Below are 24,962 nucleotides of genomic sequence, written 5' to 3'. Positions count from 1 at the left end.
TGCTTGACATCATCTCCTGATGGCCAGGCTTACACTGGGCACAGGCCCCTCAAAATCCAGAGCTCATTTTTCTGTGTGTGTTGCCTTCTTTCTGAAGGCTCCGACCTTCCTTCCTACAGCTGCCTGAACCGAAACAGGGCATCTTCCTTGACTCCTCCCCTTCCAACATCCCTACGGCGCATCAGCTCGTCGACCACCTGGGACCATGGAGTCTGCATCCTACATGATTAGTTATTTCTCTCCAGCCCCGAGTCCAGTCACTGTATTTGAGACTCAGGCTCCGGGTGCTCCTGACTGGCACCACCTCACGCTGGGATTTCTGGCAGCGTTTTCTAAACTGGCTCCTGAATTGCATCCCCCACCTACAGCCCTTTCTCCCCTGTGCAGCTGGGGTTCCCTTCTGTGAGCCAATCTAGCTGTGCAGATCTTCTGCTTAGAGACAGGCACTATCTCCCTATTACTTTGAGGACAAATCTTAGCTCTGTCACCCAGCCTTCCAGATTCTTCATGATAGGGCCCCTGCCTGCCTTCAGCCTCCTCTGGTATCTCTGGCCGTTCCACCCAGACAGGCCCATGATCCAGCAAACGCAATCTTTCAGGTGCTCAAACATCCCTCCAACCTACCCCCAGCCTTTTACCTAGAATGCTTCCCGGTGCTTCCTGCCCATCTGTGCTTCAGTTTTGAGCCCAGAGACCACCTCCACTACCCCCACCCCTGCTGCCACTTGCCCACCCCCAAAGGTTTGGTTTCCCTTCCTGAGCTCTCAGAGCTGCCAGTACATCTCACCGCTGTTCCGATGATTGTTCTGTCCATTTCCTCGCTAGACCTTGAAGACGGAACTACAGCCTGTTCATTGGTGTGTCCATGGTGCACCTAGAAGGCTTTCAAATACTTCTTCAAATAATGGGATACACTACATTTAGAAGGAACAAAAGTCAGGGTCGTTGGACAGGTTTATTGAAACAGAGCCATCTTGCCCCAATCTGAGTAAATAGTGTCTGATACCGGCTGTGGAACATCTCTCTGACCACAAGTTCCCATCGCCAACCAGGACAGGTGAACATCTGTTCATCTGGGGACAGATTTCAGCATTAAGCGGCAGTCACATGTGGGCTCTGTGGCTGGATACAGCTCAGGCTCTCTGGAACGTCTGTTTGCACACTTGGCCTTCACAGAACATTTCCTAGGGATAAGGAGGAACAGGAGAAAGAAGATGAGTGGACATGCAGTCTATTATTATTATTATTATTATTATTATTATTATTATTATTACTCAGACACTTCTGACAGCAAATACGCAGTGTCTTTTCCAACTGGGTGTCCAACAATTCGCTTCTGACACTAATGCCCCAGAGCTAGCACAGACCCCACAGGCTAAGGGCTCCATCTAGAAAATTGCCCCCACTTCAGACATCAGTCCCAAGTTCCAGGCCACCCGAGTGTCTGACCGACCAGCTACGAACGGGATTCCCACGACCCCCTCCTCAGGTTCAACAATTTGCTAGCGGTTCACAGAAACACTCTTTACTTACATTTACAGGTTTATTATAAAGGGTGCAACTAGAGAACAGCCCAATAGATGCATAGGACACAGTGTGGGGGTGTGTGTGCAGACTTTCCACGCCCTCTACAGGAGTGACGCTCTCCCCGCGCGTCAATGTTCTCACCAACTAGGAAGATCTCCAAACCCTCTCGTTTAGGGGTGTTTGTGGAGGTTTCGTTACGTAGGCATGATTGATTAAATCTTTGGCCATCTGGGAGACCCCAACCATTGATCATCTCATTAGCCTACAGGAGACCCTCATTAATTACTCTGGAGATTCCAAGGGTTTTAAGAACCAGGTACAAAGACCAAATATTTATTTTGTATTATACCACGGCATGGAGGGATTGTCCTGTGAGTATCCTCAGAGGTGGGGTCCTTCCATCCTCTGCTTGGGCAGAGTTCATGGACATCCCAAGCTAGGATGCATGTCATTTGAACTTTACTTCTTAGAGCCAACTAATCTGTATATCCTCAAATGCACTTGGTGTTTTCTTTAAAGTTCCACATTACACTTTTGTGATAGCAAGTTTCTTGATTTTGTTTCTATTGTCAGAAGAGTGTAAGATTTATCCATCTAGAATCAAAATATCTTTTTTATTTAAAGTATGCTCCACACCCAACCTGGGGTGTGAACTCACAAACCCGAGATCAAGAGTCACATGCTGTATGTCTGAGCCAGCCAGGAGCCCCCCAAATCAAAATATCTTTAATGCCTTTGTAATCAAAGACCACCCAGACCCTCAAAGACCACCCACATCCAATTTTAAGGCAAGTGCTCTAATTTTGTTTTCATGGGTATGGCTTAGATTTCTGTACATCGAGGCAAAAGGACAGAGTTGAAAGCACATATTTTTATCAGACCTGGATTTGAATCTCTACTTGGCAGCCTTGGGGAATTTCTAAATCTCAATCTCTTCATTTGTAAATGGGAAAAACAGTGTCCCTTTCACAGCACTCTTTTTTTTTTTTTTAAGATTTTTTTTTAAAAGATTTTATTTATTTATTTGACAGAGATTGAGACAGCCAGTGAGAGAGGGAACACAAGCAGGGGGAGTGGGAGAGGAAGAAGCAGGCTCACAGCGGAGGAGCCTGATGTGGGGCTCGATCCCATAACACCGGGATCACGCCCCGAGCTGAAGGCAGACGCTCAACTGCTGTGCCACCCAGGCGCCCCTTTTTTTTAAGATTTTATTTATTTATTTGACAGAGAGAAAGGCAGCGAGAGAGGGAACACAAGCAGGGGGAGTGGGAGAGGGAGAAGCAGGCTTCCCGCAGAGCAGGGAGCCCGATGCGGGGCTTGATCCCAGAACACCAGAACGCTGGGATCATGACCTGAGCCGAAGGCAGATGCTCAACGACTGAGCCACCCAGGCGCCCTATCACAGGACTGTCTTGAAGACCAAGTGAGATCATGCACACAAAGATTTAGCACAGTAATTGAGCACAAAATCATCACTCGAAAAATGTAAGCCATTATAATATACATGGCAGGAAGCAATTTTCATGTAAAAAGCCATAATTAAGCCTCGATGTACAATTTTATACCTTCTCTCTCTCTCTCTCTCTCTCTCTCTCTTTTTCAAAGTACGCTCCGTGCCCAGCATAGAGCCCAATGCGGGGCTTAAACTCACAACCCTGAGATCCAGACCTGAGCTGAGATCAAGAGTCGGACACTTAACCGACTGAGCCACCCAGGCGCCCCATACCTTCTAAATTATATTTAGAAATTATTGATTAGCTTGAGTTATAACTTGTATGTTCATGAAGCGCTGGTGGCCTCAGCAAGGAGACGATCTTTCGGAAGTGAGTAAGGCAACTAAGCAGAGAGCGGCAATGATGTGTGTGCCTCTAACAATGATCCTCTCCGTGAATTCTTCCGAAGGAAATAAATCCATGGATGCAAAAAGCTCTGTTCACATGAATTTGAGCAATAGCAGAAAACACCCTGAAACAATACTCCTGGACACTGAGATTATGGAAATGTTTTCTAAAAATGATAGTTCACCAACCTGATAGAGTATTATGAAGCCAGTTTGCTACCTTATTTTATTTAATTTATATATATATGTATATATTTATATATACACACACACTTGTAATATACATTCACAATATGCATGTAATATACATGTAATATACATTTATACATATTATATACAAATTTCTTATATATATATTTTTAATGATTTTATTTATTTGAGAGAGAGAGAGATAGTGAGAGAGAGCATGAGGAGGGGGGCACGGAGAGGGAGAAGCAGACCCCTCGCCAAGAAGGGAGCCTGATGCGGGGCTCAATCCCAGCTCCCTGGGATCATGACCTGAGCTGAAGGCAGATGCTTAACCAACTGAGCCACTCAGGTGCCCCTCTATATTTTTTCTATTAATACATGATTAATTCAACAGGGAAATTATTTTAAAACCTGGAATGTGTTTTGTCATAAGTGAAAAAGCAGAATACTCCGTCAGAGAGCGGAAGGTAACATGCCAAACTGAAAACAGTGGTTTGGAATGGTGGGAACGCTGCCATGGTGCAACACTGTATCATCTCATTAGATATAAGAACAAAATGTGGCAAGTACCAGGTGGAGTTCGTCCCCTTCGATCCAATGGGTCCAGCCTCTGTTCTTCTTCTCCCCCTTCTGGACACAGGTGAGTCTGTCATTGTCCCATGTGACCAAGCTCTGCAGGAGAGAGGGGAGGAGAGGCTGGTTTGCTCTGACAAGCTCCTCCACAGGTACTAAGAAGGCCGAGTTCATCTTGCAAAACCAAGAGCCTATGTTATCATTTGAATTTAAAAAAATTTTTTTTACCCTGCATTTCCTGTTATCCAGGCCTTTATTATCCTCGTCAAACTCTTCTCCAACTTTGAATGTAACAAGGTAGTTCTTCAGGGTGCTGTATGTGTGGATGGTAAAAGAATCCCCATCTTGCTCAATCACTTTCTGTGGCTTCAGCAACTTGGCTATCTTACGAGTAGCAAAGTCGATACCTTAAAAACAATTTTTAGAAAAGAAAAGAAGTCTCAACATTCGCTCAAGATGCAAAACCTAAGAATTTGGCAGCTGTCCTCAAAATCATTGTGTTTCATCACTAGTGTGTCTTTCGCAATTTCAGTGCTGCTTACTGCCGAAATTGGATCTGTAGGGAGTTATCTGGGCAAAACTCTATCCAGAGGCTTGATTAAAAAGCTTGAATAGCTTTCAGGGAAGAGTCATTGGCTGGCTGTGCCTTAGGTAATGGATTTGAAGCTGGGCCTGGAAGAAGCTGTTCTGGGAGTCCCCCCACCAGAGGCAGAGAAGAGGACAAGAAAGCCAAGGGGACAAGGACTTAGGCCCCAACCCAAACTCAAACACAGCAACTCAGCCTTTGTCTCCTTTATGTATTTACACTTTGGATTAAGACAGCATTTGTTATAGACAACTGATGAATCACTGAACTCTACCTCTGAAACTAATAATACATTATATGTTAATTAATTGAGTTTAAATAAAATTAAAAAAAATTTTTTTAAAAGCTTTTGAACAGTTTCTAAACAACAACAAAAAAGGTCAAAAGCCACTGTAAATATGCATATACTACAATACATTTAGAAGTCTTCAATAAACTTTAAAACAGAGTCACACACAGAGACATGGAATGCTGAGAAGATCCAGGTTTTGATATAGACAGTGGATTTGAACCCCATTTCCCTTCTAGTAGCTTTGAGCACATTATGTAGCTAGAGGTAACTGTGGCTGTTTTATTTTAGTTTTTTACATTAAGTAATCTCTACACGCAACTTGGGGCTCAAACTCAAAACCCCACGATCAAGAGTCACGTGCTCTCCTGACTAAGCCAGCCAGGCACCTGCTGCTATCTTAGGTAGGGCAGCCAAGTGTCACCTGGAGCCAAATGAGGTGCAGAAGCAAATCATGCAGATTTCTGGGGAGAGTGTAAGGCAGAGGTCACAGGGAGCCCAGGGACAGCAGGGAAGGGTGTGCCAGAGGGTTTCAGGAACCGCCAGGAGCCTGGGGTGACCAGAGCAGAATGACGGAGATGAGGAGGGAAGAGGATCGTGAGATGAAATGTGGGGGCGCCAGAAGGACCACAGGGCTCTAACTCAAGAAAATGAAGTCGGATGGGTGCCACGGGACTGTTAGGAGCAGGTGACACCGTCTAATTGGCAGTCAGTCACCATTGTAGGCTGGCTCATCACCTAGACATTTCTATGAGCCACAGGGCATGCATGCTTCTCCCATTTAGGGATTATCCTATTACGTAAAATAAAGTTCCAGGAATCTTTATTTCAGCAGCTTACATGGCTCATTGAAGGTAGTTTGGTCCCAGAATTGACCCCTGTTTCATTTTTTATTTTTTTATTTTTTTAAGGTTTTATCTCTTTAATCTCTACATCCAACATGGGGCTCAAACTTACAACCCCGAGATCAAGAGTCGCACGCTCCACTGACTGAGCCGGCCAGGTGACGTCCCCGTTTTAATTTGTTTGCCTGACAGATTTTGTTTTCATCTGACACGAACTGCCGCTCAGGGCTTCACAGAAAGCCCTTCCAGTCCAGAAAACGTGGCCAAGCACGGAGCAGGTCTCCTTCAGCATCTCAATAGCCCCATCCATTTCTAAGCTCAAAAATTATATAAATGTCCTTATTTTGAGAAAACTCTTCATATATATATGAATAAAAATTTAAAGATTTTATCTATTTATTTGAGAGAGAGAGAGCACGAGCAGGGGGGAAGGAGCAGAGGGAGAGGGAGAAGCGGATTTCCCAATGAGCACGGAGCCCCACAAGGAGCTCGATCCCAGGACCCCAGGATCATGACCTGCGGCGAAGTCAGACGCTTAACCGAATGAGCCACCCAGCTGCCCCTAAAGATCAAAATTTAAATCAGCTTAAGGTCTGGTCAGTTTCTGCCAGTCCATGTTTGCTGTGACCTCAGTGGTCCAATTAGCCTTTGTGCTCACAGGGCTTTGATCCAGACAAGCCATGCTTTTCCATACCATTAGATTTTCATGTAGGAATAAGGCATCCATGCAGAAGGAAGGGATAACGCAGCTACTTTGCGGACCACTACACGTGCGTGTGCGTATACACTTTAGGGCAGGATCTCAGAGAAGCCAACACTGACTTATACTTTTCTAAACTTCAGCTGCTCACATTAACTCTTAATCCCAAAGCCACTTCTAATCTGGAGGCAATGCGGGTTTTGGAGGCAAGAGAAATTGGTTTTTAAATCCCAGCTTATGTGGTGATCTTGGGCAAGCTGGTCACACCACCACCTTCTCATGTTCATTGGGATTAAAGAGGGTGATGGGGACAAAATGGTGAACACCCGCAGCCTTTAGCAGCTGGTTCCTTCCTGCCTGGAGCTTTACACCCTGGGTCTTCCCTGGCTACGGTGGAGTCCACCAGGAACTCCCAAACCCCAGGCTAGCTCCTTTTTTTTTTTTTTAATCTTATTTATTCATTGGAGGGGGGAAGAGCACAGAGGGAGAGTGAAAAGGAGAAGCAGATTCCCCACTGAGCAGGGAGCCCGATGTGAGGTTCGATCCCAGGATCCCGAGACCATGATCCAAGCTGAAGGCAGACGCTTAACCAACTGAGCCACCCAAGCACCCCATTTTCCAGACTTTAAAAAGCAGGCAAACGTACTTCTTTGAAGAGCAATGTTAGAACCAGGCTGGGGAGCTGCAAGATGAGTTCCAGTCAAAGAGGAGTTATTTCCCCCCTCGAGAGAGCTGCTGGCTGGGGCACATCACGAGATGTGTTGCTGGGTCTTCTCTGATACCTTACTTGACTCTTACCTCTGCCAACAGGCATTCACCTTACTTCTACTTTTAAAAAAAAGTGGCCACCACTTCTTTTCCTACACCATTGTCTGTGATTCTCTTATGGAATGTATTTTCCTTATAGGTAGATGGAAAAAAAAAAAAACATCAAAAACCATTGACAGCACTTTGTATATTCAAGTTGATCAGTAATATCCAGGATTGTTAGCTCAGTTCTTAAGATAAAATTTAACATTTATAGCATTACGTAAATAGCCATTCCAGTATTAGAAGTACGACGTAAGGATTTAGTACTTAAGCCAGATCTGAGGCTTCAACAGAGTTGCTGGGCTTTCAGAAGATTATTTTCAATTACACTGATCTCCCAGGTTCTGGTCTGAAAAACTATCCTTGTGTAAAAGAAAAAGAAGCAAGGTTATCCTTAATCCTGAATAATTCTAAAACTGCATGGCTCACTTATTGTTTAAGCCAATATTTTAATTAGAAAAACAACTCCTAAAACAAAGGCACAGAATCTGCACACGCCCTCCTGATTTAGATAAGTTGCCCCCACAAATCCCATAATTGCCTTTTTAACTTAGGAGCCCTGCTTTCTGTGCTCATGAAATCTATATAGGTTGTCCTACTGTCCTCACTTCTTTGAAAGTGAAATGCTGGAAGTTTAAGTTGGTGACTATTTAATATCTAGAATTGAAGTTTTCCACTGTCTGCCTTTATCCAAAGTATAGCGTTTTCTCCCCACACTTATGTGAGTCCTATCCCACACTCATGTCTCCTATCATTTGCTTTTTCCTCTGTCAAGTTGCATTTATGAAACACACACCTAATGTGTGCAAAGCCCTAGGGCAGGGAAAGCGCCCTCCCTCTGCACTGGAACAAGAAATATCAGAGAGCAAGCACCTTCTTTGCCTCTTTAAATACTTTCTCCCGCCCCAGCCCCTAACACACAGTAAATGCCTAAGTGATATTCGTTAATGGATTAAAGCTGGAGGAGATTCCTGGAGCTGGTTGAGCAGTAGCTTTGAGGAGAGACACTTTCTTAATGGCTGTGGCACTACCTTCCCTCTCTTCAGGCAAATGAAATATTTAAATACCTTTTACTGGGGGTGGGAGTAGGGGTAGAGAGATCAAAGTCATAAATGCGCAGTCCTTGTACTTAAGGAGTTTATAACCAAGAAGGAAGGTGAAAACAGAATAATCAAAGTCTCCCTTTAAGAAGAGAATCTGTTTCAATTAAAGGAAAATTGAAAACAATCTTTTTTTTTTTAATATTTTATTTATTTGAGAGAGAGAGCGTGCACAAGTTGGGGGGAGGGGCAGAGGGAGAAGCAGATTCCCTGCTGAGCAGGGAGCCCCATGTGGGACTTGATCTCAAGAAGATGCTTAACCGACTGAGCCACCCAGGCACCCTGAAAACAATCCTCTTAAACCTAGAAGCACCTTGATTATTCCAATCATAAATTCCTTCTATGTGCTATGTGCTTATTTTTTAAAGAATCTAAATGTAAGACCTTGTATAATTTACTAAGCACTTTGTTAAGTTAAATATTCAGCCAGGACAGAGATCCCAAGCTCTGTTTTTCACCAAAAGGGACAGATTTCCTGGTTGTATGTTCCTTCCATCTAATGAAAAAGATAAGGATTCTCTGGTTCTTACTATAGGAGCTATCTTTACTCCCCTTAAGTATAAAACTCTGGGTTTAAAAACACGTTTTAGTCCACTGTCTAAAGTCATAACGATGCAGGAAAGATGTTAGGGTTCAAAGCCGATGGCCAAGAAAGAATTCTTGAGACATCTTTGGTGCAAAATGGTAGTTTTATTAGGGGCACCTGGGTGGCTCAGTCAGTTAAGCATCTGCCTTCAGCTCGAGTCATGGCCCAGGGTCCAGGGATCGAGCCCCACGTCTGCCTACCTGCTCAACAGGGAGCCTGCTTCTCCCTCTCCCTCTACCCTTCGCCCCCACTTGTGCTCTCTCTCTCAAATAAATGAAAAATAAATTTTTTTAAAAAAGGGGAAAATATGTTTATTTAAAAAATGGTAGTTTTATTAAAGCTTGGGGACAGGACCCATGGGCAGAAAGAGGTGCACTGGGGTCGTGAGGAGTGGCCCATTATATGCTCTCAAGGTGGGAGGGGGTTAGGGATAGCGTAAGTCTCCCGGGTATTTTGGAAACAAGGTTTCCAGGATCCCGAGGGGACATAGCCATTGTTAAGAAAAGGTCATTTATTCCTGTTTAGTAAAAACTCAGTCATGAGACTCTTCAGATGTATATGGGTGGGTCCTATGCTTGGAGGACGACTGCCAATATGTATCTTGGGGGGTAGAGATAAAGGAAGTTTCCAAAGGAATTTTTATATGTTAAAGTCCACTTACAGGATCCTGGGAGTCGAGCTAAGATTGCCTTTTGCCCTTAGCACAGTGTCAACATCGAGGTAACTGAGCTCCCAGAGGAAGGCCACTCTACCTGTTTCAAGGGCTTGTCAATGGCTGTAGGAAGTAAGGAAATTTAATTTTTCTTTTGCCTTTCTTTCCCACATCACTAAGACATGGTGAAGATAGGAGGGAAGGCTAATTGACAACATGTACTTATTAATCAATTCAAACAACTGCATTTAAAAGGAGTTCTAATTTTTTTAAAAGTAATATAGGATTTGTTGTAGGTTTTCTACTAAAGTCTCCTTACAATAAAAGGTTCTTGGATTTTTTTTTTATTGTGATAAAATATACATAACATAAAATTTACCATTTTATTCATTTTTAGGCATACAGTTCAATGGTGGTAAGTAGATTCACAATGTTGTCCAGCCACCACCATTAGCCAATTCCAGAATTTTTTCATCCTCCTGGGCGGAAACTCTGTTCTTGATGGGGCTTAGGTCATGCTCCCCCCCAAATACGGTAGCTTGGCGTATTGAATAGTTTAAGCTGAAGAAATTTGAGGGATGGTAGGTGCGAGAAGAGCTTTCTGACCTTCCCTGCGAGCAGGTCCCAAGACCCTCATACGAGAGGCGCCTTCTCTACAATGGAGGTTAGGAGCATTCTTATCTCTGAAAACATGGGACACAGAGCGGAGTTTGAAGAACAGAGCTTGCTAAGTTTCTAAGTTTGCTTGTTATGTTTCAATTCTAGAATTTCTATTTGTTTCTTTCTCAACTCTGCTATGTTACTCTGTATAGATTCTGGTTCCTTGCCTTAATTAAACTCAGCATAAACTGCTTCTTGTTCTATTTCGGCTAATCCCAGTATCTGGAGACCCTGTTTCTGTTGTTGGTCGTTTCTACGGATTCTTGCTACTAGGGTCTTTTAATTTTTTAACAGCTTTATTGAGGTATAATTGATGTACAAAAACCAGTACGTATTTAATATGTGCAATTTGTGTGTTTGGGCTTAAGCAAACACCCAGGGGTGTTTGCTCAATCACGACGACAGAGCCAACACCTTCCAGAATTTTCCTGTCATGCGTTTTTATCTCCTTATGTACTTGCTTGACTTGATTATTTCTTGGGCACTGTTTCTGTAGAGTGTGCATGTAGGGCTGGCATGATGTTCTCTTCCTCCAAAGAGGGTGTTTTTTTTTTGTTTTTTTTGTTTTTTTTGTTTTTTTTTTTTGGAGGGGGTGGTTATTATTGCTTTTAAGGCCACTGGCTGTCTGGAAGCACCTGAATTCAAGTTCAGGTCTTGAGATTTTTCTGGACCACCAAGAATGATTCACAGTGAATCTACAGTCTGTTCAGAAAATATATATATTTGGTCTAGCTTAATTTAGCTATCTTCTTTGGGAGAGTTAGTATAAATAAATTAGTTTGCCATCAGCAGAGGCAAAAGTTCTCAGGAAAGGTCTATTTCTGCATAAGTCGGTATTAGAATATGCATAAGTAAGGACAATAGGTTTTCCGGTACAGTTGACCCTTGAACACCACAGGGGTTAGGGGAGTCCTGTCGTGCTCAGTTGAAAATCCTTATGTAACTCTTGACTCCCTCAACACTTCACTGATAATAGCCTCCTGGTGACCAGAAGCCTTCCCAATAACACAAACGGTTAATACACATTTTGTATGTTATGTGTATTCGATGCTGTATTCTTACAATAAAGTCAGGTAGAGAAAAAGAAAATGTCATTAAGAAAATCATACGGTAGCAAAAATACATGAACAATTCTATACTGTATTTATAAAAAGAAAATCCTCATATAAGCAGATCCACATAGTTCAAACCTGTGTGTTCAGGGTCAACTGTGGTTACATTCTGCAGTTGTCCCTCCGATGACTTGACACATGACAGAGCAGCACTTAAGTTTTAATTGGCATCTGAATCACCTGCGAATCTGGTTAAATGCAGATTCTGATGCTGTGAACCTGGGATCTGGGGTGAGGCTCAGAGTCTGCAAGCTAAGAGGCTCCTGCTAGCTCTGAGTAACAAAACCCTACCCTTATCTGGTCCCGAGCCCCTAATCTGTCCAGGGGAGACCGGGTTGACCCTGGAGTCCGTGTTATTTGCAGTGGGTGCCAGATCACTTTCTTCCCAGCTAGTGAGGAACTGGCAAGAGGTTTTAAGTCTGATTTCAGCTATCGTATAGAATGCAAGAGATCTCTTGGTCTGTACTTGAGATACTTAGAATATCAGATCTGGCCCAACGACCTCGTTTGACAAAAGGGGAAACTAAAGGAAGTCAGAAGTTACGTAACTTTGATTCTATGACCCACAGTCAACGGCTAAGCTAGCTGGGTTTCCGGCGTGACGCTCTGTTACCCTAAACAGCCTCTCTATTCCAGAAATCCTCAGCGCACTTACGTTTCTTTTGGCAAACAGATGGCAAGTAAGAGTTATGTGCATTGTCGGGATTGAGTATCTTTCTGGAACCTGAACCAAAAGTAAGACTAAGGGTTGCGAGGCAGGATGCTGACTCAGTGCTACATGGCTTAGTCCTCTGGGAAGCGAGTTGGATCAAAAATAAATATGTCAAGTAAATAAATAAATGGCCTCTGTTAACCTCTAGGATCTCGCACTGTGGCAGATCATTGTTAAGCCTCTACTGTCATCATGGAAAAAAAGTATCAAACAAGGGATCCTAGCAGAGCGTACAGAAAAGCAAGACTGTGGGGACAGGTGAGGGATGGTACTAAGGCAGATGTGAAAAACACTAATCCCGACATTCAGAAGGCTGCTTTGTGATACCAGACAGACTTCGCGCAGGACGTCTTCCCGTACTTGGAATGCTGACTCTGACTCCATTCTGTTGTGTCTCAGAGGTTTGCTCTAAAAGCCATGGAGAGGGGCGCCTGGGTGGCACAGCGGTTAGGCGTCTGCCTTCCGCTCAGGGCGTGATCCCGGCGATCTGGGATCGAGCCCCACATCAGGCTCTTCCGCTATGAGCCTGCTTCTTCCTCTCCCACTCCCCCTGCTTGTGTTCCCTCTCTCGCTGGCTGTCTCTATCTCTGTCAAATAAATAAATAAAATCTTAAAAAAAAAAAAAATAAAATAAAATAAAAATAAAAGCCATGGAGATTGTCACACTCGCAGCAGAGACCAAGGCAGCATTCGAAGCCATCACCTGACGTTTAGCCTTTATCCCTCACACGAGTGGCCAGATCACAGCCAGATAAACCAGGGAAGAAAGCGCTTATAGTCACACGTCACCACTCATTTGGAGGTGGGGCAGATAAGTAAAATATCAGGACCCACCGCCTTTGGGAAACGTAAGCATTCACTCCTACTCAGGAATTGGAAGCAAAGGAAATGAGATTCAGGTTGAAGGGTGATCAGGATACGGCACCCCAAAATACGCCACGCTGGCATACTGATTATATTGAACCGAAGACAACCGGGAAGAAGCCGACAGAAGCAAAGCTCTCGGCCCTCCCCCATCTGCCTACAACCAGGACATAAACTTGTCAAGTTGTCCCCCCTCCCCTCTGTTCTAGGACAGGCAGCAGTTAGGGAGGTGACTCTAGACTCTTAGCAGCCTGGAGACAGCCCCAGAAGAACTACATAATAAAAATAAACCTTCCCAACCAGCCCCTATTTGCTGTTAGTTGCCCCTTGTATTGTTAGTTACCTTCCCCCCAATACCCCCCTAGAAACTCAGAGTCTGTCTTGTCCCTTCTCTACAAAGTTACTGCTCTTTGCTAAGATGTTCTACAGACAGGCTCAAGTTCCAACCGCCCAACACTGAGTGCTCCCAGGTGCCCTCACCAGCAGCTGCCACCAGCTTCTGGTGGTTCATCTGTCCTTTGTTAGTCTAATTTACACGGCCCCAGCCAATGAACCTAGGATAGGATGTGCAAAATCTTTCTTTCCTTCGCTACAGGGTTTTATGGTGGTCTGAATCAGATTTACCTTGAGAAGCCCCAGACTTCCCTACTTAGAGTGTGGAGGGCGGAGAGGAAGCCCACCAAAAGCACGGAACTCTTAAGAACCCACTGGAGCCACAGAACTGTACATTTCAAAAGCGTTAAAATGGCCCTCCCTCCCTCTCAATTTATAGATGCAGCAACAGGCCCAGTGTCAGATAAGGAGAAGCCAGAACAGCTGCCGGGTCCCCATGCTCCCAGCTGCTCTAGCCACCGATTGGTGTCACTCAGGGGAAGGCGCTTGGCACAGAGGTGCTCTGAGGCCCCACATCTGAAGAACCACAGTAAGAGAAGGACAAACTGGGAATCAGTAAGGAAGGGAGGTGTTCTACCTTCAAGGGCAGGAAACATTCTCCAAGCCCCTGCGAAGCAAGGACATGGGTCAGACCCCCACCACCCCTTATACACCCCTGGCGGCTACCGAGTCCCCTTCCCTGGGCGCAGACTAGGCTCCCCGCTACGCACTGGGGGGAGCAGGGCCCAGGCAAAGAAAAGACCCCTCCAGTCACCCACCACCGGCCCCGGGGCTGGCACTAAGTCCTTGGGGGCAGGGGGGGGGTGGCCACCTAGGGGTCTGGGTTTCTTGTCCCCACTCAAGCCCTTGAGGGGAGAGGGGAAGTCAGAAAACTAAAGATTTCCAAAGCGGTTCCCGAACTCTAGCGGGCACCAGAGTCGCCTGGTGGGGGGCGGCGGGGACCTCGTGCACCTGAGCGCAGCCGGGAGCTCTGGACTCCCAGGGCCGGCGACCTCGCTAGCAGAGCCCCAGGACTTGGGAGAAATCCAGAGCCTCGCCGCAGAGGGACCAGGACGTCCCCTCGCCGGCAGGACGCCCTTCGGACCCCCAAGTCCTCCTGAGAGGTGGCCGGAGAATCGGCCACGGGGCGGGTAGAGACCGACGGGGGCACAGGCTTAAGGACCGGCGACGGGGGGGAAAGGAAGTACGCGGGAAGGGGGGGGGCAGAGGATGGACGTGGGGACGGAGGATGGACGAGGGGGGGAATGGTAGAGGGGGTACAGGGGAAGGGGGAGGAGGACGGGGAGATGTAGGGACAGGGGGTTGGGGAGGACACTGGATAGTTGGGAGTAGGACACAGGACGGGGAGACTGGGAAACGGGGTGGAGGAGAGATGATGGACGGGTGGGATGGAGGAGGGGGAGACGCGGGAGGGGAGACCAGGGGACGGGGGAGGGCGGAACAGAGGGATGGGGGTACGGGGGTACCAAGTACGGGAAGACGGCCGCCCCGGGAAACGGACGGCCAGGCCAAGCCCCGCGGCCTCCGCGCCGACCCCAGGACTGCCGGTGGGCGGCGCGGACCCCCCCGCCCTACCTAGGGCCAGCATATAGCCCTCGAAGTTGTCGCTGCTGAGCAGGTTCCAGGTGCCGCTGAGGTCGGCGGTCATGGCGGGGCAGGGCGACAGCGGCCGGCGGGCGGCGGGGCCTCGGCTTATGTGCGGGGCCGGGGAGGCGGGCCGGGGCGGGACCGCGAGGTGACAGCAGCGCCGGGAGGAGCCGAGCCTCGGACGCACCTGCTGGGAAACCCTCTGGGCTCCCGCCTGCTCCGCCACGTGCTCCCGGTTTTCTGCCCCCGCGCGCGGCCGCTCCTGCTATCTTGCGCCTTCCACCTCCTCCTCTTGAACTCTAAACCCAGGCGCGCCCCACACCGTGCTCCGAGCCGCACTTTTTTCTCTGCCTGCACGGTAATAATGACCAAGGGAATTCAAATGCATGGCATTAATAAAGTTTCCGGTCAAAGAACCCAACTCTGGTGGTCTCAGTATACATAGAGGTTAGTTTCTCTTACCTATCAAGCAGTCCTGGGAGAGTGATGGTTGGCAACTCGGGAAGGTGGAAGCGGCATCTCCGTGATTCTCCTGGCCTTTTATGCCCGCTGGTTACCTCGCCGTCATGAATTGGCTGCTGGGTTTCCTGCCAGGACATCCCCGTTCCAGGTGAGAAGGAAGGGGGAAAGCACCACCTGCCATTAGCCCTTCCTTAGATTTCTATTTATAGTCATTGGCCAAAGCTATGTCAGATGCCACTTCTAACTGCAGGGAACCTGAGGAATCTCCTCTTCAGTCTTGACAATGGAGAAAGCAGAGAAGAGGGCTGGAAATGTAGGCTAACCTGCCGGCTCCAAAATTTAGAGTCTATTTCTGACTCACCCATGAGCTCCAGACTCAACTATATTTAAAGATTTTATTTTTTATTTTATTTTATTTTTTATTTTATTTTAAGTAGGCTCCATACCCAATGTGGAGCTTGAACTCATGACCCTGAGATTAAGAGTCACATATCCTACCAACTGAGCCAGCCAGGCACCACAGACTCAAATATATTAATAGTTAACATTGATTGAGTGCTTACTGTGTATATTATCATTTGTCACAAAATCCTACTTCTCCAATACTTTATTGTATCCATTTGACAGAGACAAAAACTGAGACAAAGAACCTGTCCAAGGTCATACAGTTGGGGGAAGAGTCTGGATTTGATCCCAGGCAGCCTGGCTTCTGAGCTCCTGTGCCACCTCTCACTGCCTAGGTGATGTCTCCACTTGGATGTCTGAAGCGCATCTCAAACTGAACACATCCAGGACGGTATGGAATAGTCTTCGCTCTCCTCATCTCCATAAACCACATGACTGGTTACCAGTCACCTGGTTGCTCAAGCCCAAAACCAAGTAGATACTGTGGATTTCTCTCTTCTCTGCTCATCCACTTCCAATCCATCAGCCAGTCCTGTTGGTTTTACTATCCTAACCCAAGCTGCCATCATGTCTTGCCTCCTGCCTGGACTTGCCGCTTCCCCTCTGATCCCATCAAACCGTCCTCCACACTGTAGCCAGGGCAAGCTTTTGAGAAAAGTAACTCAGATTTGATCATTCCTCTGCTTAAAACCCTTTGGTGTTGTTCTATTTTTCTTGAAAGGAAATTTGTACTCTCCTATGGTTCAAAAAGCCCTTCCTGATTTGGCTTCTGGATACTTCTACAACCGTGTCACATTCTGTCTCCCCCAACTCAGGAACTCCAGTCACACCAGGGGTCTTCGTGTATGGTGTCCCCTCTTTCTGGGATGTTTTTCTCCTGGTTTTTCACGGTTAGTCCCTTTGGCTTCCAGTTCAAAAGGCACAATTAGGAGAACAGCCTTTTCTAATCGTGCTCTCCATGGAGAGGAATTTCCCCTAAACACCCCGGCCTCTTTTCAAACCTACTTCCTTCTCATGGAAGTGGAATGAGTTTTCTGCTTGGGGGCAGCGAGGGTGACTACCCATCCTGGTTTCCCCAGGACTGAAGGAGTGCCCAACACATGGGATTTTCACTGCTACAAGTGGAAAAGTTCCAGGAAAACCTAGAATGTGTTGCTTGCCTGAGGGCAACAGCCACTAAACCATTCTTCTCTAGGTGCAGGGTATTTCCATTTTTTTCTTCTCCCCTTTTGATACAGACTTGAGAGTGTTTTGTTTTGTTTTGTTTTTTTTACAAACCGAAACTTTCCCTCTGGTAGACTGTTCCAAAGTCTAGACTAGGGGAGTTGGTATATAAGCTATTATTGCCCCCCCAATTTAATGGCTTAAAAAGAACAAAAAAACATTAATTTCCTCTTAAATCTGCAATTTGGGGATGGCTCACAGGGGACAGCTCATCCCAGCTCCATGTAGCATTAGCTGGGATAACTTGACTCCAGTTGGCAGGGTAGGAGAAGACATTTCCAAAATGGCTTATTCTCACCATTGGCAAATTAATGCTGGCTATCTTAGCTTGGAGCCCAGCCAGGGCTATGGGCCAGAAGCCAGGTTCCTTTCCATGGGGTGGGGTGGGGGGGCTGTCCACCAGCTGCTTGGGCTTCCTCACAGCATGGGTGGCTGGGTTTTGAGAGGGAGCATCCCAAGAGAACCAGTAAGACGCTGTACTGTCTCTTATGCCCGAGTCTCCAAAGTCACATAATGTCATTTCCACCAGAGTCACACGCCTACCCAAATCCAAAGGGAGGGAACTTGGACCTCATTTCTCAATGTCACATTGTAAGAAGAGCAAGTGGGTTGGGAGATCTTCTAACAGCCATCTTGGAAAACACATAGTCTGTCACGGTTACCTATTCCGCTTTGACCCTCAGGCAGGCTTCAACTTCGAACATTTATCAGACTTTCTCAGTCATAAAGATGCTATTTTGCGGGCGCCTGACTGGCTCAGTCCATGGAGTGTGCAACTGTTGATCTTAGGGTCATGAGTTTGAGCCCACCTTGGGTGTAGAGATTACTTTAAAAAAAAAAGTTTTTAAATGTTATTTTCATTCATTTGTTGCTTTTTTATCTTATTTTTCAGTTGGTTTAGAACTTGGACAAAAAAATACTTGACTTTTTTCAATAATCTCTGAGTCACCTTTTTAGACAGTCTTCTGATATATTTCTCATATCCATTTACTCTGCATCACATCTCTGCTTACTTCTTTCATAATTATCATAATCCAAAAGTATCTTTTTTTGGTTTGTTTACTGACTCCCTTTTTCATTAAAATTTCAAGGGCAGAGACCACGTTCATCTCATTTGCCTCTACAGCATCTCCAGGGCCTAGCACAGTGCCTGGCAAGTGCTCCGTAAATGTTTGTTGAATGAATGGCTTTTCCAAAGGAGAAATGCCATTTTTACTGAGAAACAAGAGTGACCCTGCCTCGCCCAGATTCTCCTAACTATAAGACATTGATTCCTTTGGTGGAATATGACAGGCTGATATCAAATCCTGGATTAGCTCTATCTTGCCATTTAATGAGCACAGAACGTTGAACTCTGACCAGATTTCTGGAGCATGAAGCCCATTTAAATTCCGGAAAACAAAGTGAATAGGACACAGAGAAGTCATACTTGCTTCCTACCCTTAATATCTTATTGTTCTAACTGTTGGCCTGAAATGAAAGTCACAGAAATAACTAATAACATTTTGGCATCTGTGCTGGTCGGTATGGCTGTTGGCCAGCTTGAGCAAGGGCCATCTAGTATGGATAGAGTTGAATTTCAGTTGAAGTGGACATAGATTGAGCTTGGCCATGGGATGAAGAGTAATCTTCTCCTCCACAGTTCTCAGACCTTTCTTGTAGACTAGGATCAAAAGTTCTCTCTGGAAAGAAGGGTAAAATTTACTTGGCCAATTTGAGCCCTTTCTTTCCCTCCATTTGATTTTGGCAAAGTAAATTGTAAGATTATAGCCAAGATGAGATCCTAACCCTGTGTACCAACGCTGCTCCTCCTTGACGGAAATGGATGGGAATGAATGAGGGGCACTTGGCCACGGATTCCACTCTCGTGTTGCCTGAGGGAGTCTCGTACTGGTTGGGGAAAGAATTGCGTGGACACTGTTGACACTTCATGCCATCCATCCTTCCACCCCCTAAGGCAGGGAAGCATTGCCATCAAGGAACTTGGTCCAGTTCTAGGAGTAAGATCTGGATTAGTTTAAGACTGAGCCAATCACAGAAATCCTACCTCCTTTGGCAGCGATTGGTTTTAGAGACAGCAGGTCTCGATGAAGTTGAATCAGCCAAGGATATATGATGATAAGTTTGATAGGCCTGTTGGGAAAGATGTTTCTTTGATTTTAACAAAGCCCTAGGCAGCCAGCCTTTCCCCCACTTGTGAATAAGAGCAGGGAAGCCTTGCTACCAGAGACCATCCTACTACTGAGGGAGAACCAGACTCAGGACACTGTGAGCTGCAGAGTGGAGGGATGGAAGGCCCCTGTGTCCTTGATGACACCGTTGGTTCACTGTTCCCAGGCACCCTGAATCTGGCCCTCCGTCTGCACTTCTGGGTGTAAGTGTCCTTATTGTTTAAACCACCTGGAGTTGAAATTCCTGTTTACCTGCAGTGGAAAATATCCTGATATAGAAAATAAAATTAAATTACTCTTTGCTTATTTGCCTTTTTAAACCTGTTTGAGGGCATGGAGTGTCTGGGTGGCTCAGTCAGTTAAGCCTTCTGCTCAGGTCATGATCTCAGAGTCCTGAGATCAAGTCCCACTTCGGGCTCCTTGCTCAGTGGGGGTCTGCTTCTCCCTCTCCCTCTGTGCTCTCCCAAGTAAATAAAATACTTTAAAATATATATATAAACCTGTTTGAGGGCAGAAGAGCTAATTATGGTTCTGTTCTAAGCATGTTTAACTTGCTGAGAGTACTGAGCAAATGTTAAATAAAATACTACTATGGGGCGCCTGGGTGGCTCGGTCGGTTGTGCGTCTCACTCTTGGTTTTGGCTCAGATCGTGGTATCATGGGTTGTGGGATCAAGTGCCATGTCGGGCTCCCTGATCAGCCTGGGGTCTGCTTGAGGATTCTCTCCCTCTGCCCCTCCCCCTACTTGTGCACGCACATACTCGTGAACAAACTGAGGGTTGCTGGAGGGGTGGGGGAGATGGGCTAGATGGGTAATGGGTATTAAGGAGGACAGTTGTGATGAGCACTGGGTATTGTATGTAAGTGATGAATCACTGAATTCTACTCCTGAAATCAATATTGCACCGTATGTTAACTGTCTAAAATTTAAATAAAAAAAAAGAAAAAAGAAAAAGATAGAAAAAAATATATATTAAAAAAAGCACCACTTCATGAATACTACTATTTCAACAAGCACAGTGTGGCCAGAAGCTCAGGTCTTCTGCTTTGGTGGGAGTGATTCTTCTAGCTGCACTATTTTAAAGCTTATTAATCAAGAGAAACTTTGGATGCCAAGAATCTACCTTGGAGAAGGTAGCTGGGACTTTGCCTCCATGAGCTGAGCCAAACACAGCCCGCCGGGCCCCTCGGCCTTGTTCCTCTGTGCTGTGCCGCAGAGTGAAAATGCCAACGAGGCCATCCAAATCCGGGGCTCTCACTCATCCTCGGATTTCCCACGTAGCTGTTGTTCTTGAGACCCTGGGGAGGACCAAATAGGGCAAGCGATAAAAAAACCACAAACTTCCTTTCTTCCTTGCCTGTCCTCCGTTTCTGAGACCCTCCCGCAAGCCTTTAGTACAACTGTTGTAACGCGTGGTGGCATGCCTGTTCTCAGCACCTCCTCCCACCTCAGGCTGCCCAAGTTAGAAAAACAAAAGCCCCCCAAACAGAACAGAAATAGGACTCCTTGACCTTCAGATAAATGACAAACAACTCCTAGTGTAAGGCGCTCCCCGTGGACCGCCCTCCACCCTGGTTTCCTGGCCTGCAGGGCCCCAGGGCGCTCGTGTTTAGGAAACCATCGGGAGTGATTCTGGGGAGTCCCTTACTGATGCTCAAGCTGGAGTCTTGGTTTTCTCACCACCTGACTGTAGGCAAACTGCAGATGGCAGAGACCGTCTTGTACTTGTGCGCTCCGCTTGGCATTTCACATAATAATAGCGTTCCAAGAAATGCTTCCTGGTCACACGGAGAAGGGACAGGTGGCAGCTCAGAGTGGTGAGAAGCCAGTGCCAACTCTCCATTGGGTTGGTCACATTTCACAGCTCGAAGGACCCCGGAGGTCACTGCATTATTCTACAGAGAGACTCTGGGAGTCAGTGACTGCATCCTCAGCCTCAGTCAGCTGACTGGCGCGCCTGGTGCTGGAGACACGCCTCCAGGGCAGAAGCCTTCTGCTCTGTCTTGCAGGCAACAGTACTGCAGGGTGGCTTTGTGGCACTGGCACGGGCATCTGGGTGACGTTCTTTCTGTTTCTGCCGAAGAGTGAACTATGGCTCCTACCACCTCCTCCCTCTGTACATTCAGTGCCCCTATTCCAAGGAACTGTTAACATTGGGCAGGCTCCCCTTGCCCTTCTGTGTGGACAGAACACATCACACGTCACTGTCAGACCATCACATGTTGAAAGTGTTCTTTATTTGTACTCATCCACTTGGGGGGGATGAAAACTTCAAGATTTGGCAAAAACTTCATTCTTTGAAAAGTAATATGTTACGTAAGGCATAAAGAGGTTAAGAATCCAGCCTCTGAAGACAAACTGCTCATTCAAGCCTCGGGTGTGTCATTTATACCAGTCACCTAATTGTGCCTCATTTCTTTACACCTCACACCCGCCCAGCACATGTTAAGTGCTCAGTAAGTGTTGGCATTCTGAAGTTCAGACAGCACCATTGGTAAACGAGGTACAGATTTCAGAGACAGACACAGGTGGGTGGATGCCATGCTGAGTGTTCTAGACCACGAGGCCTGTGGGAACGAATATAGGGACGGCAGTGGAAGGGATGTCCTATGGCACCTGGAAGTAATGGTAAAGGAGCCCATCTCACAATATAGTGACTTCTGGGCTCTGACAGGAGTGAATCAGAGGTTGGGGTAAGAAAAATAGCACCCCTACCACTACCATGCATGCCGACCCTGCCAGAATGCTTCCTTCCACCCTCGGGGAGACCCTCAAGATGGCAGAAAAAGAAACAGAATCCTCTGATGCAAGAAGATGGGCCTAAATCATGCCTCTGGCTCAACCCCTCTACTCTGCTCACCAAGGAGAACCCACTCCTCTTATCTAAATGGTTTACTGCTCACACTTGTCCCTTAAACAGGTAAACAACAAAAAATCTCTCTAGATGTTGTACATTCAACTGAATTAAGCTGCCAGTAAAGGACTTTTGTTCATTCACTGCACTCAAATTATACAATGTAAGGGGTAAAGGAGTATAACACATAAAAAAACACCAGCATCAAACACACAAAACACCAGCCTTACACATCTCCTAAACTCAAAATTCACATTACAAAAGTAGATTATGAAAAAGCCATAATAGGAAATACAGTGGCATATTTTCCTCTTCCTCAATGGAAGTCACAACAATTATTAATATTTATTCCCCCGCAAAGTTCATTGTTCTACTTTCCATTATCAAAACAGGAAATTCTGCCCGAGGTCACCCAAAACTATGTTATTATGCTGTGGCATCAGCAGCATCCTTGGTACTAGGACAAAGCTAAAAGCAGCTCATTAACGTTCCATGTACAAAGGTATTGATCCATAAATAGACCAACAATAGGATCATTTCACTATTACCAACTCTCCTGGGAGGTCCTCAAATGCTTTACCCGGTGGGTCCTGAGGTCAATATACTCACAGCTGAGCAGGGTGGGCACTTCTAGGTAGGAAGGCACCACGGTATAAGAGAAGTTTCTACAAAATAAAAAAGAGAGAAGTTTCTAGCATTTCTAGCATTTCTAGCATTCTGCAGTCTGCAGACACATTCAGATGAGCTAAGCACAGTTTTCCAGAAGAAATCAAAGTTACACACTTCGGTAGCTTCATCTGCTTCTAATATTTTTTTTAAAGATTTTATTTATTTGACAGAGACAGCCAGTGAGAGAGGGAACACAAGCAGGGGGAGTGAGAGAGGAAGAAGCAGGCTCCTAGCAGAAGAGCCTGATGTGGGGCTCGATCCCAGAACAATGGGATCACGCCCTGAGCCGAAGGCAGACGCTTAACGACTGCTCCACCCAGGCGCCCCTTCATCTGCTTCTAGATGGTCCTTTTCCACTATCGCTTCAACTCTCAACTCCAAAAAGCTAAGGAGGGTGAGAAATGACCCTCATCTCTACGATCTGAGACTCTAACCTGTCACTCCGTCAGCGGAGACTGAAGCCTACTGGTGCCAGTCTCTGCACCCCTCCTGGTTTTTGTCAAGTTTGCCTGCTGGCTTCAGAAAGAGTAAGTCAGTATCTGTAGAATGTACGCTGGCCGGCTTTCACATTGCCCCTTTTCAGACTGTGCATTCAGATTTGACAGGCCAACCGCACAGTTTTAAGTATTTTTTCCTTCTGCAGTCATAAACCCTTCCTCTAGAATGGGGTAGGTATGAAACAGAGATTGCAAAAAAGTAAATTATTCTACTTTCATGAGAAATTTAACTTTAGTTCTGTTTCTATCATAGGATGATTTTCATGAATCATAAAACTACTTTATAAAAAGCTATTTCTGGTCTTATTGCTTTACCAGTTGGTAAAACCTCCACAAAGTTTTAATCAGCATCCGACTATATAACAAGCTTGTGTTTGTAACCTAAGAGCTATGACCTCAATTATTACTTGGGAGTTCTACTGCGGTTAAAGTGCGCATAAAAGGACAAGGGGAAAAGGGTAAGAAAGTAGATAGACTCTTTTTCTGCTTAAATTCACAAATGGCAGATTCCCAGCAGGCAGGAACAGAAACAGCAGGGCTCTTCAGAAACTCAAGAGTTTTAGACTGAGACCATGGAGCGTTCTTCCAGCCAGCCATTTGTCAGTGCCTGAAATTCTGAGCGGGAGGAACTGCTGAGCTCACCCAGTGTGGCATTTCCCATGTTTGTAGGATCTCTGTTCATCTCTGGTTTATTAAGCTATCAAGAAAAGCTAAGAGGGGGGTGCCTGGGTGGCTCAGTCAGTTAAGCATCTGCCTTCGGCTTGGGTCATGATCCCAGGGTCCTGGGATAAAGCCCCACATCGGGCTCCCTGCTCAGCGGGGAGCCTGCTTCTCCCTCTCCTTCTGCTGCTTGTGCTCTCTTGCTCTGTCAAATAAATACATAAAAAAAAAAAAAAAGGCTAAGAGGAAAAAAAAAGAAAGAAAGGCTAAGACCACTGATATTTAATAAAATCCTTGAATAAGGTCCCTCCTTCTCTGTGGTTCTCTCTGTTCCAGGTAGCGTGATGTCATCTCAGAAGCTGTTCCTGAAGATAGCAAGATGGCAGATGGCCACAGCCACAAGAGGCTGTGCTGAGAACATGCATAACATGTAACCTGATTTTAACTTACTACTGGTTTTCACCAAACTCTTAAGCTTTTGTTTATGAAACAGGATCACAATTCCTTTCCCCCATTACTGACACCCAGACTGCTTCTCTACCTCTGGTGTGGGCAGCAGAAACACTGGTGCACCTTTCTGAACATCTGAGGCCTTGGATTGTTCTCCCAACCTCCAAAGGTGGAGCTCCAGGCAGATGCGTCTTGGCAAAGCTTAACTGGCCGACTTCTGACGTGGGCCAGAGACACTGACCCATTAGCGTCAAGCCTCTGCCAGGCACATTCACAACGTGTATTTTGCACAGCTGAAGATGACTGATCAGTGGTGCGTTTTACAAGATCACTATTTTAAGAATTATTTCCTTGGCCACCCTTGGTGAAGAATGCCTAGAAACAGGCATGTACAAAACGTTAATTCCCTTTATAACTAAAGTTAGGACTTTAAATAGTTTTTTTTTAAGATTTTATTAATTTTTTGAGAGAGAGAGTGAGTGGGAGGGAGAGGGAGAGAGAATCTGAAGCAGACTCCACACTGAGCACAGAGCCTGATACGGGA

At 46.0% G+C, this 24,962-nt stretch overlaps 1 protein-coding gene and 1 long non-coding RNA gene across 2 annotated transcripts; both read right to left on the bottom strand.

Annotated features, from left to right (window-relative positions):
- Positions 1 to 936: 936 nt before the first annotated feature.
- RBP7 (retinol binding protein 7) lies at positions 937 to 15,167 on the bottom strand. The gene is made up of 4 exons (XM_040645759.1): positions 15,014 to 15,167; positions 4,358 to 4,536; positions 4,127 to 4,228; positions 937 to 1,184 (listed from the first exon to the last, which is right to left on the bottom strand). Exons 1-4 carry the CDS (start codon positions 15,084 to 15,086, stop codon positions 1,134 to 1,136), a joined length of 405 nt encoding a protein of 134 aa, XP_040501693.1. The 5' UTR covers positions 15,087 to 15,167; the 3' UTR covers positions 937 to 1,133.
- A 5,006-nt stretch (positions 15,168 to 20,173) lies between these two features.
- On the bottom strand, positions 20,174 to 24,096 carry LOC103666669. The gene is made up of 3 exons (XR_005839025.1): positions 20,937 to 24,096; positions 20,412 to 20,586; positions 20,174 to 20,207 (listed from the first exon to the last, which is right to left on the bottom strand). It is a non-coding gene; the product is annotated as an uncharacterized LOC103666669 (long non-coding RNA).
- Positions 24,097 to 24,962: the final 866 nt, after the last annotated feature.

The sequence above is a fragment of the Ursus maritimus genome, unplaced genomic scaffold (genome assembly GCF_017311325.1).
Source record: "Ursus maritimus isolate PB19 unplaced genomic scaffold, ASM1731132v1 scaffold_32, whole genome shotgun sequence".
Taxonomy (NCBI): Eukaryota; Metazoa; Chordata; class Mammalia; order Carnivora; family Ursidae; genus Ursus; species Ursus maritimus.
This window is presented reverse-complemented; position numbering and strand designations above follow the sequence as displayed.

Bases quoted from the DNA above. Each gene is read 5' to 3' on its own strand.
- RBP7 (XM_040645759.1), bottom strand. From the start codon at position 15,086: ATGACCGCCGACCTCAGCGGCACCTGGAACCTGCTCAGCAGCGACAAC. The intron at 4,537-15,013 runs GTAGGGCGGGGG...ATTGTTTTTAAG, and splicing joins GGGCTATATGCTGGCCCTAG to GTATCGACTTTGCTACTCGT. The intron at 1,185-4,126 runs GTACTTGCCACA...CCTTATCCCTAG, and splicing joins AAGGGGACGAACTCCACCTG to GAAATGTTCTGTGAAGGCCA.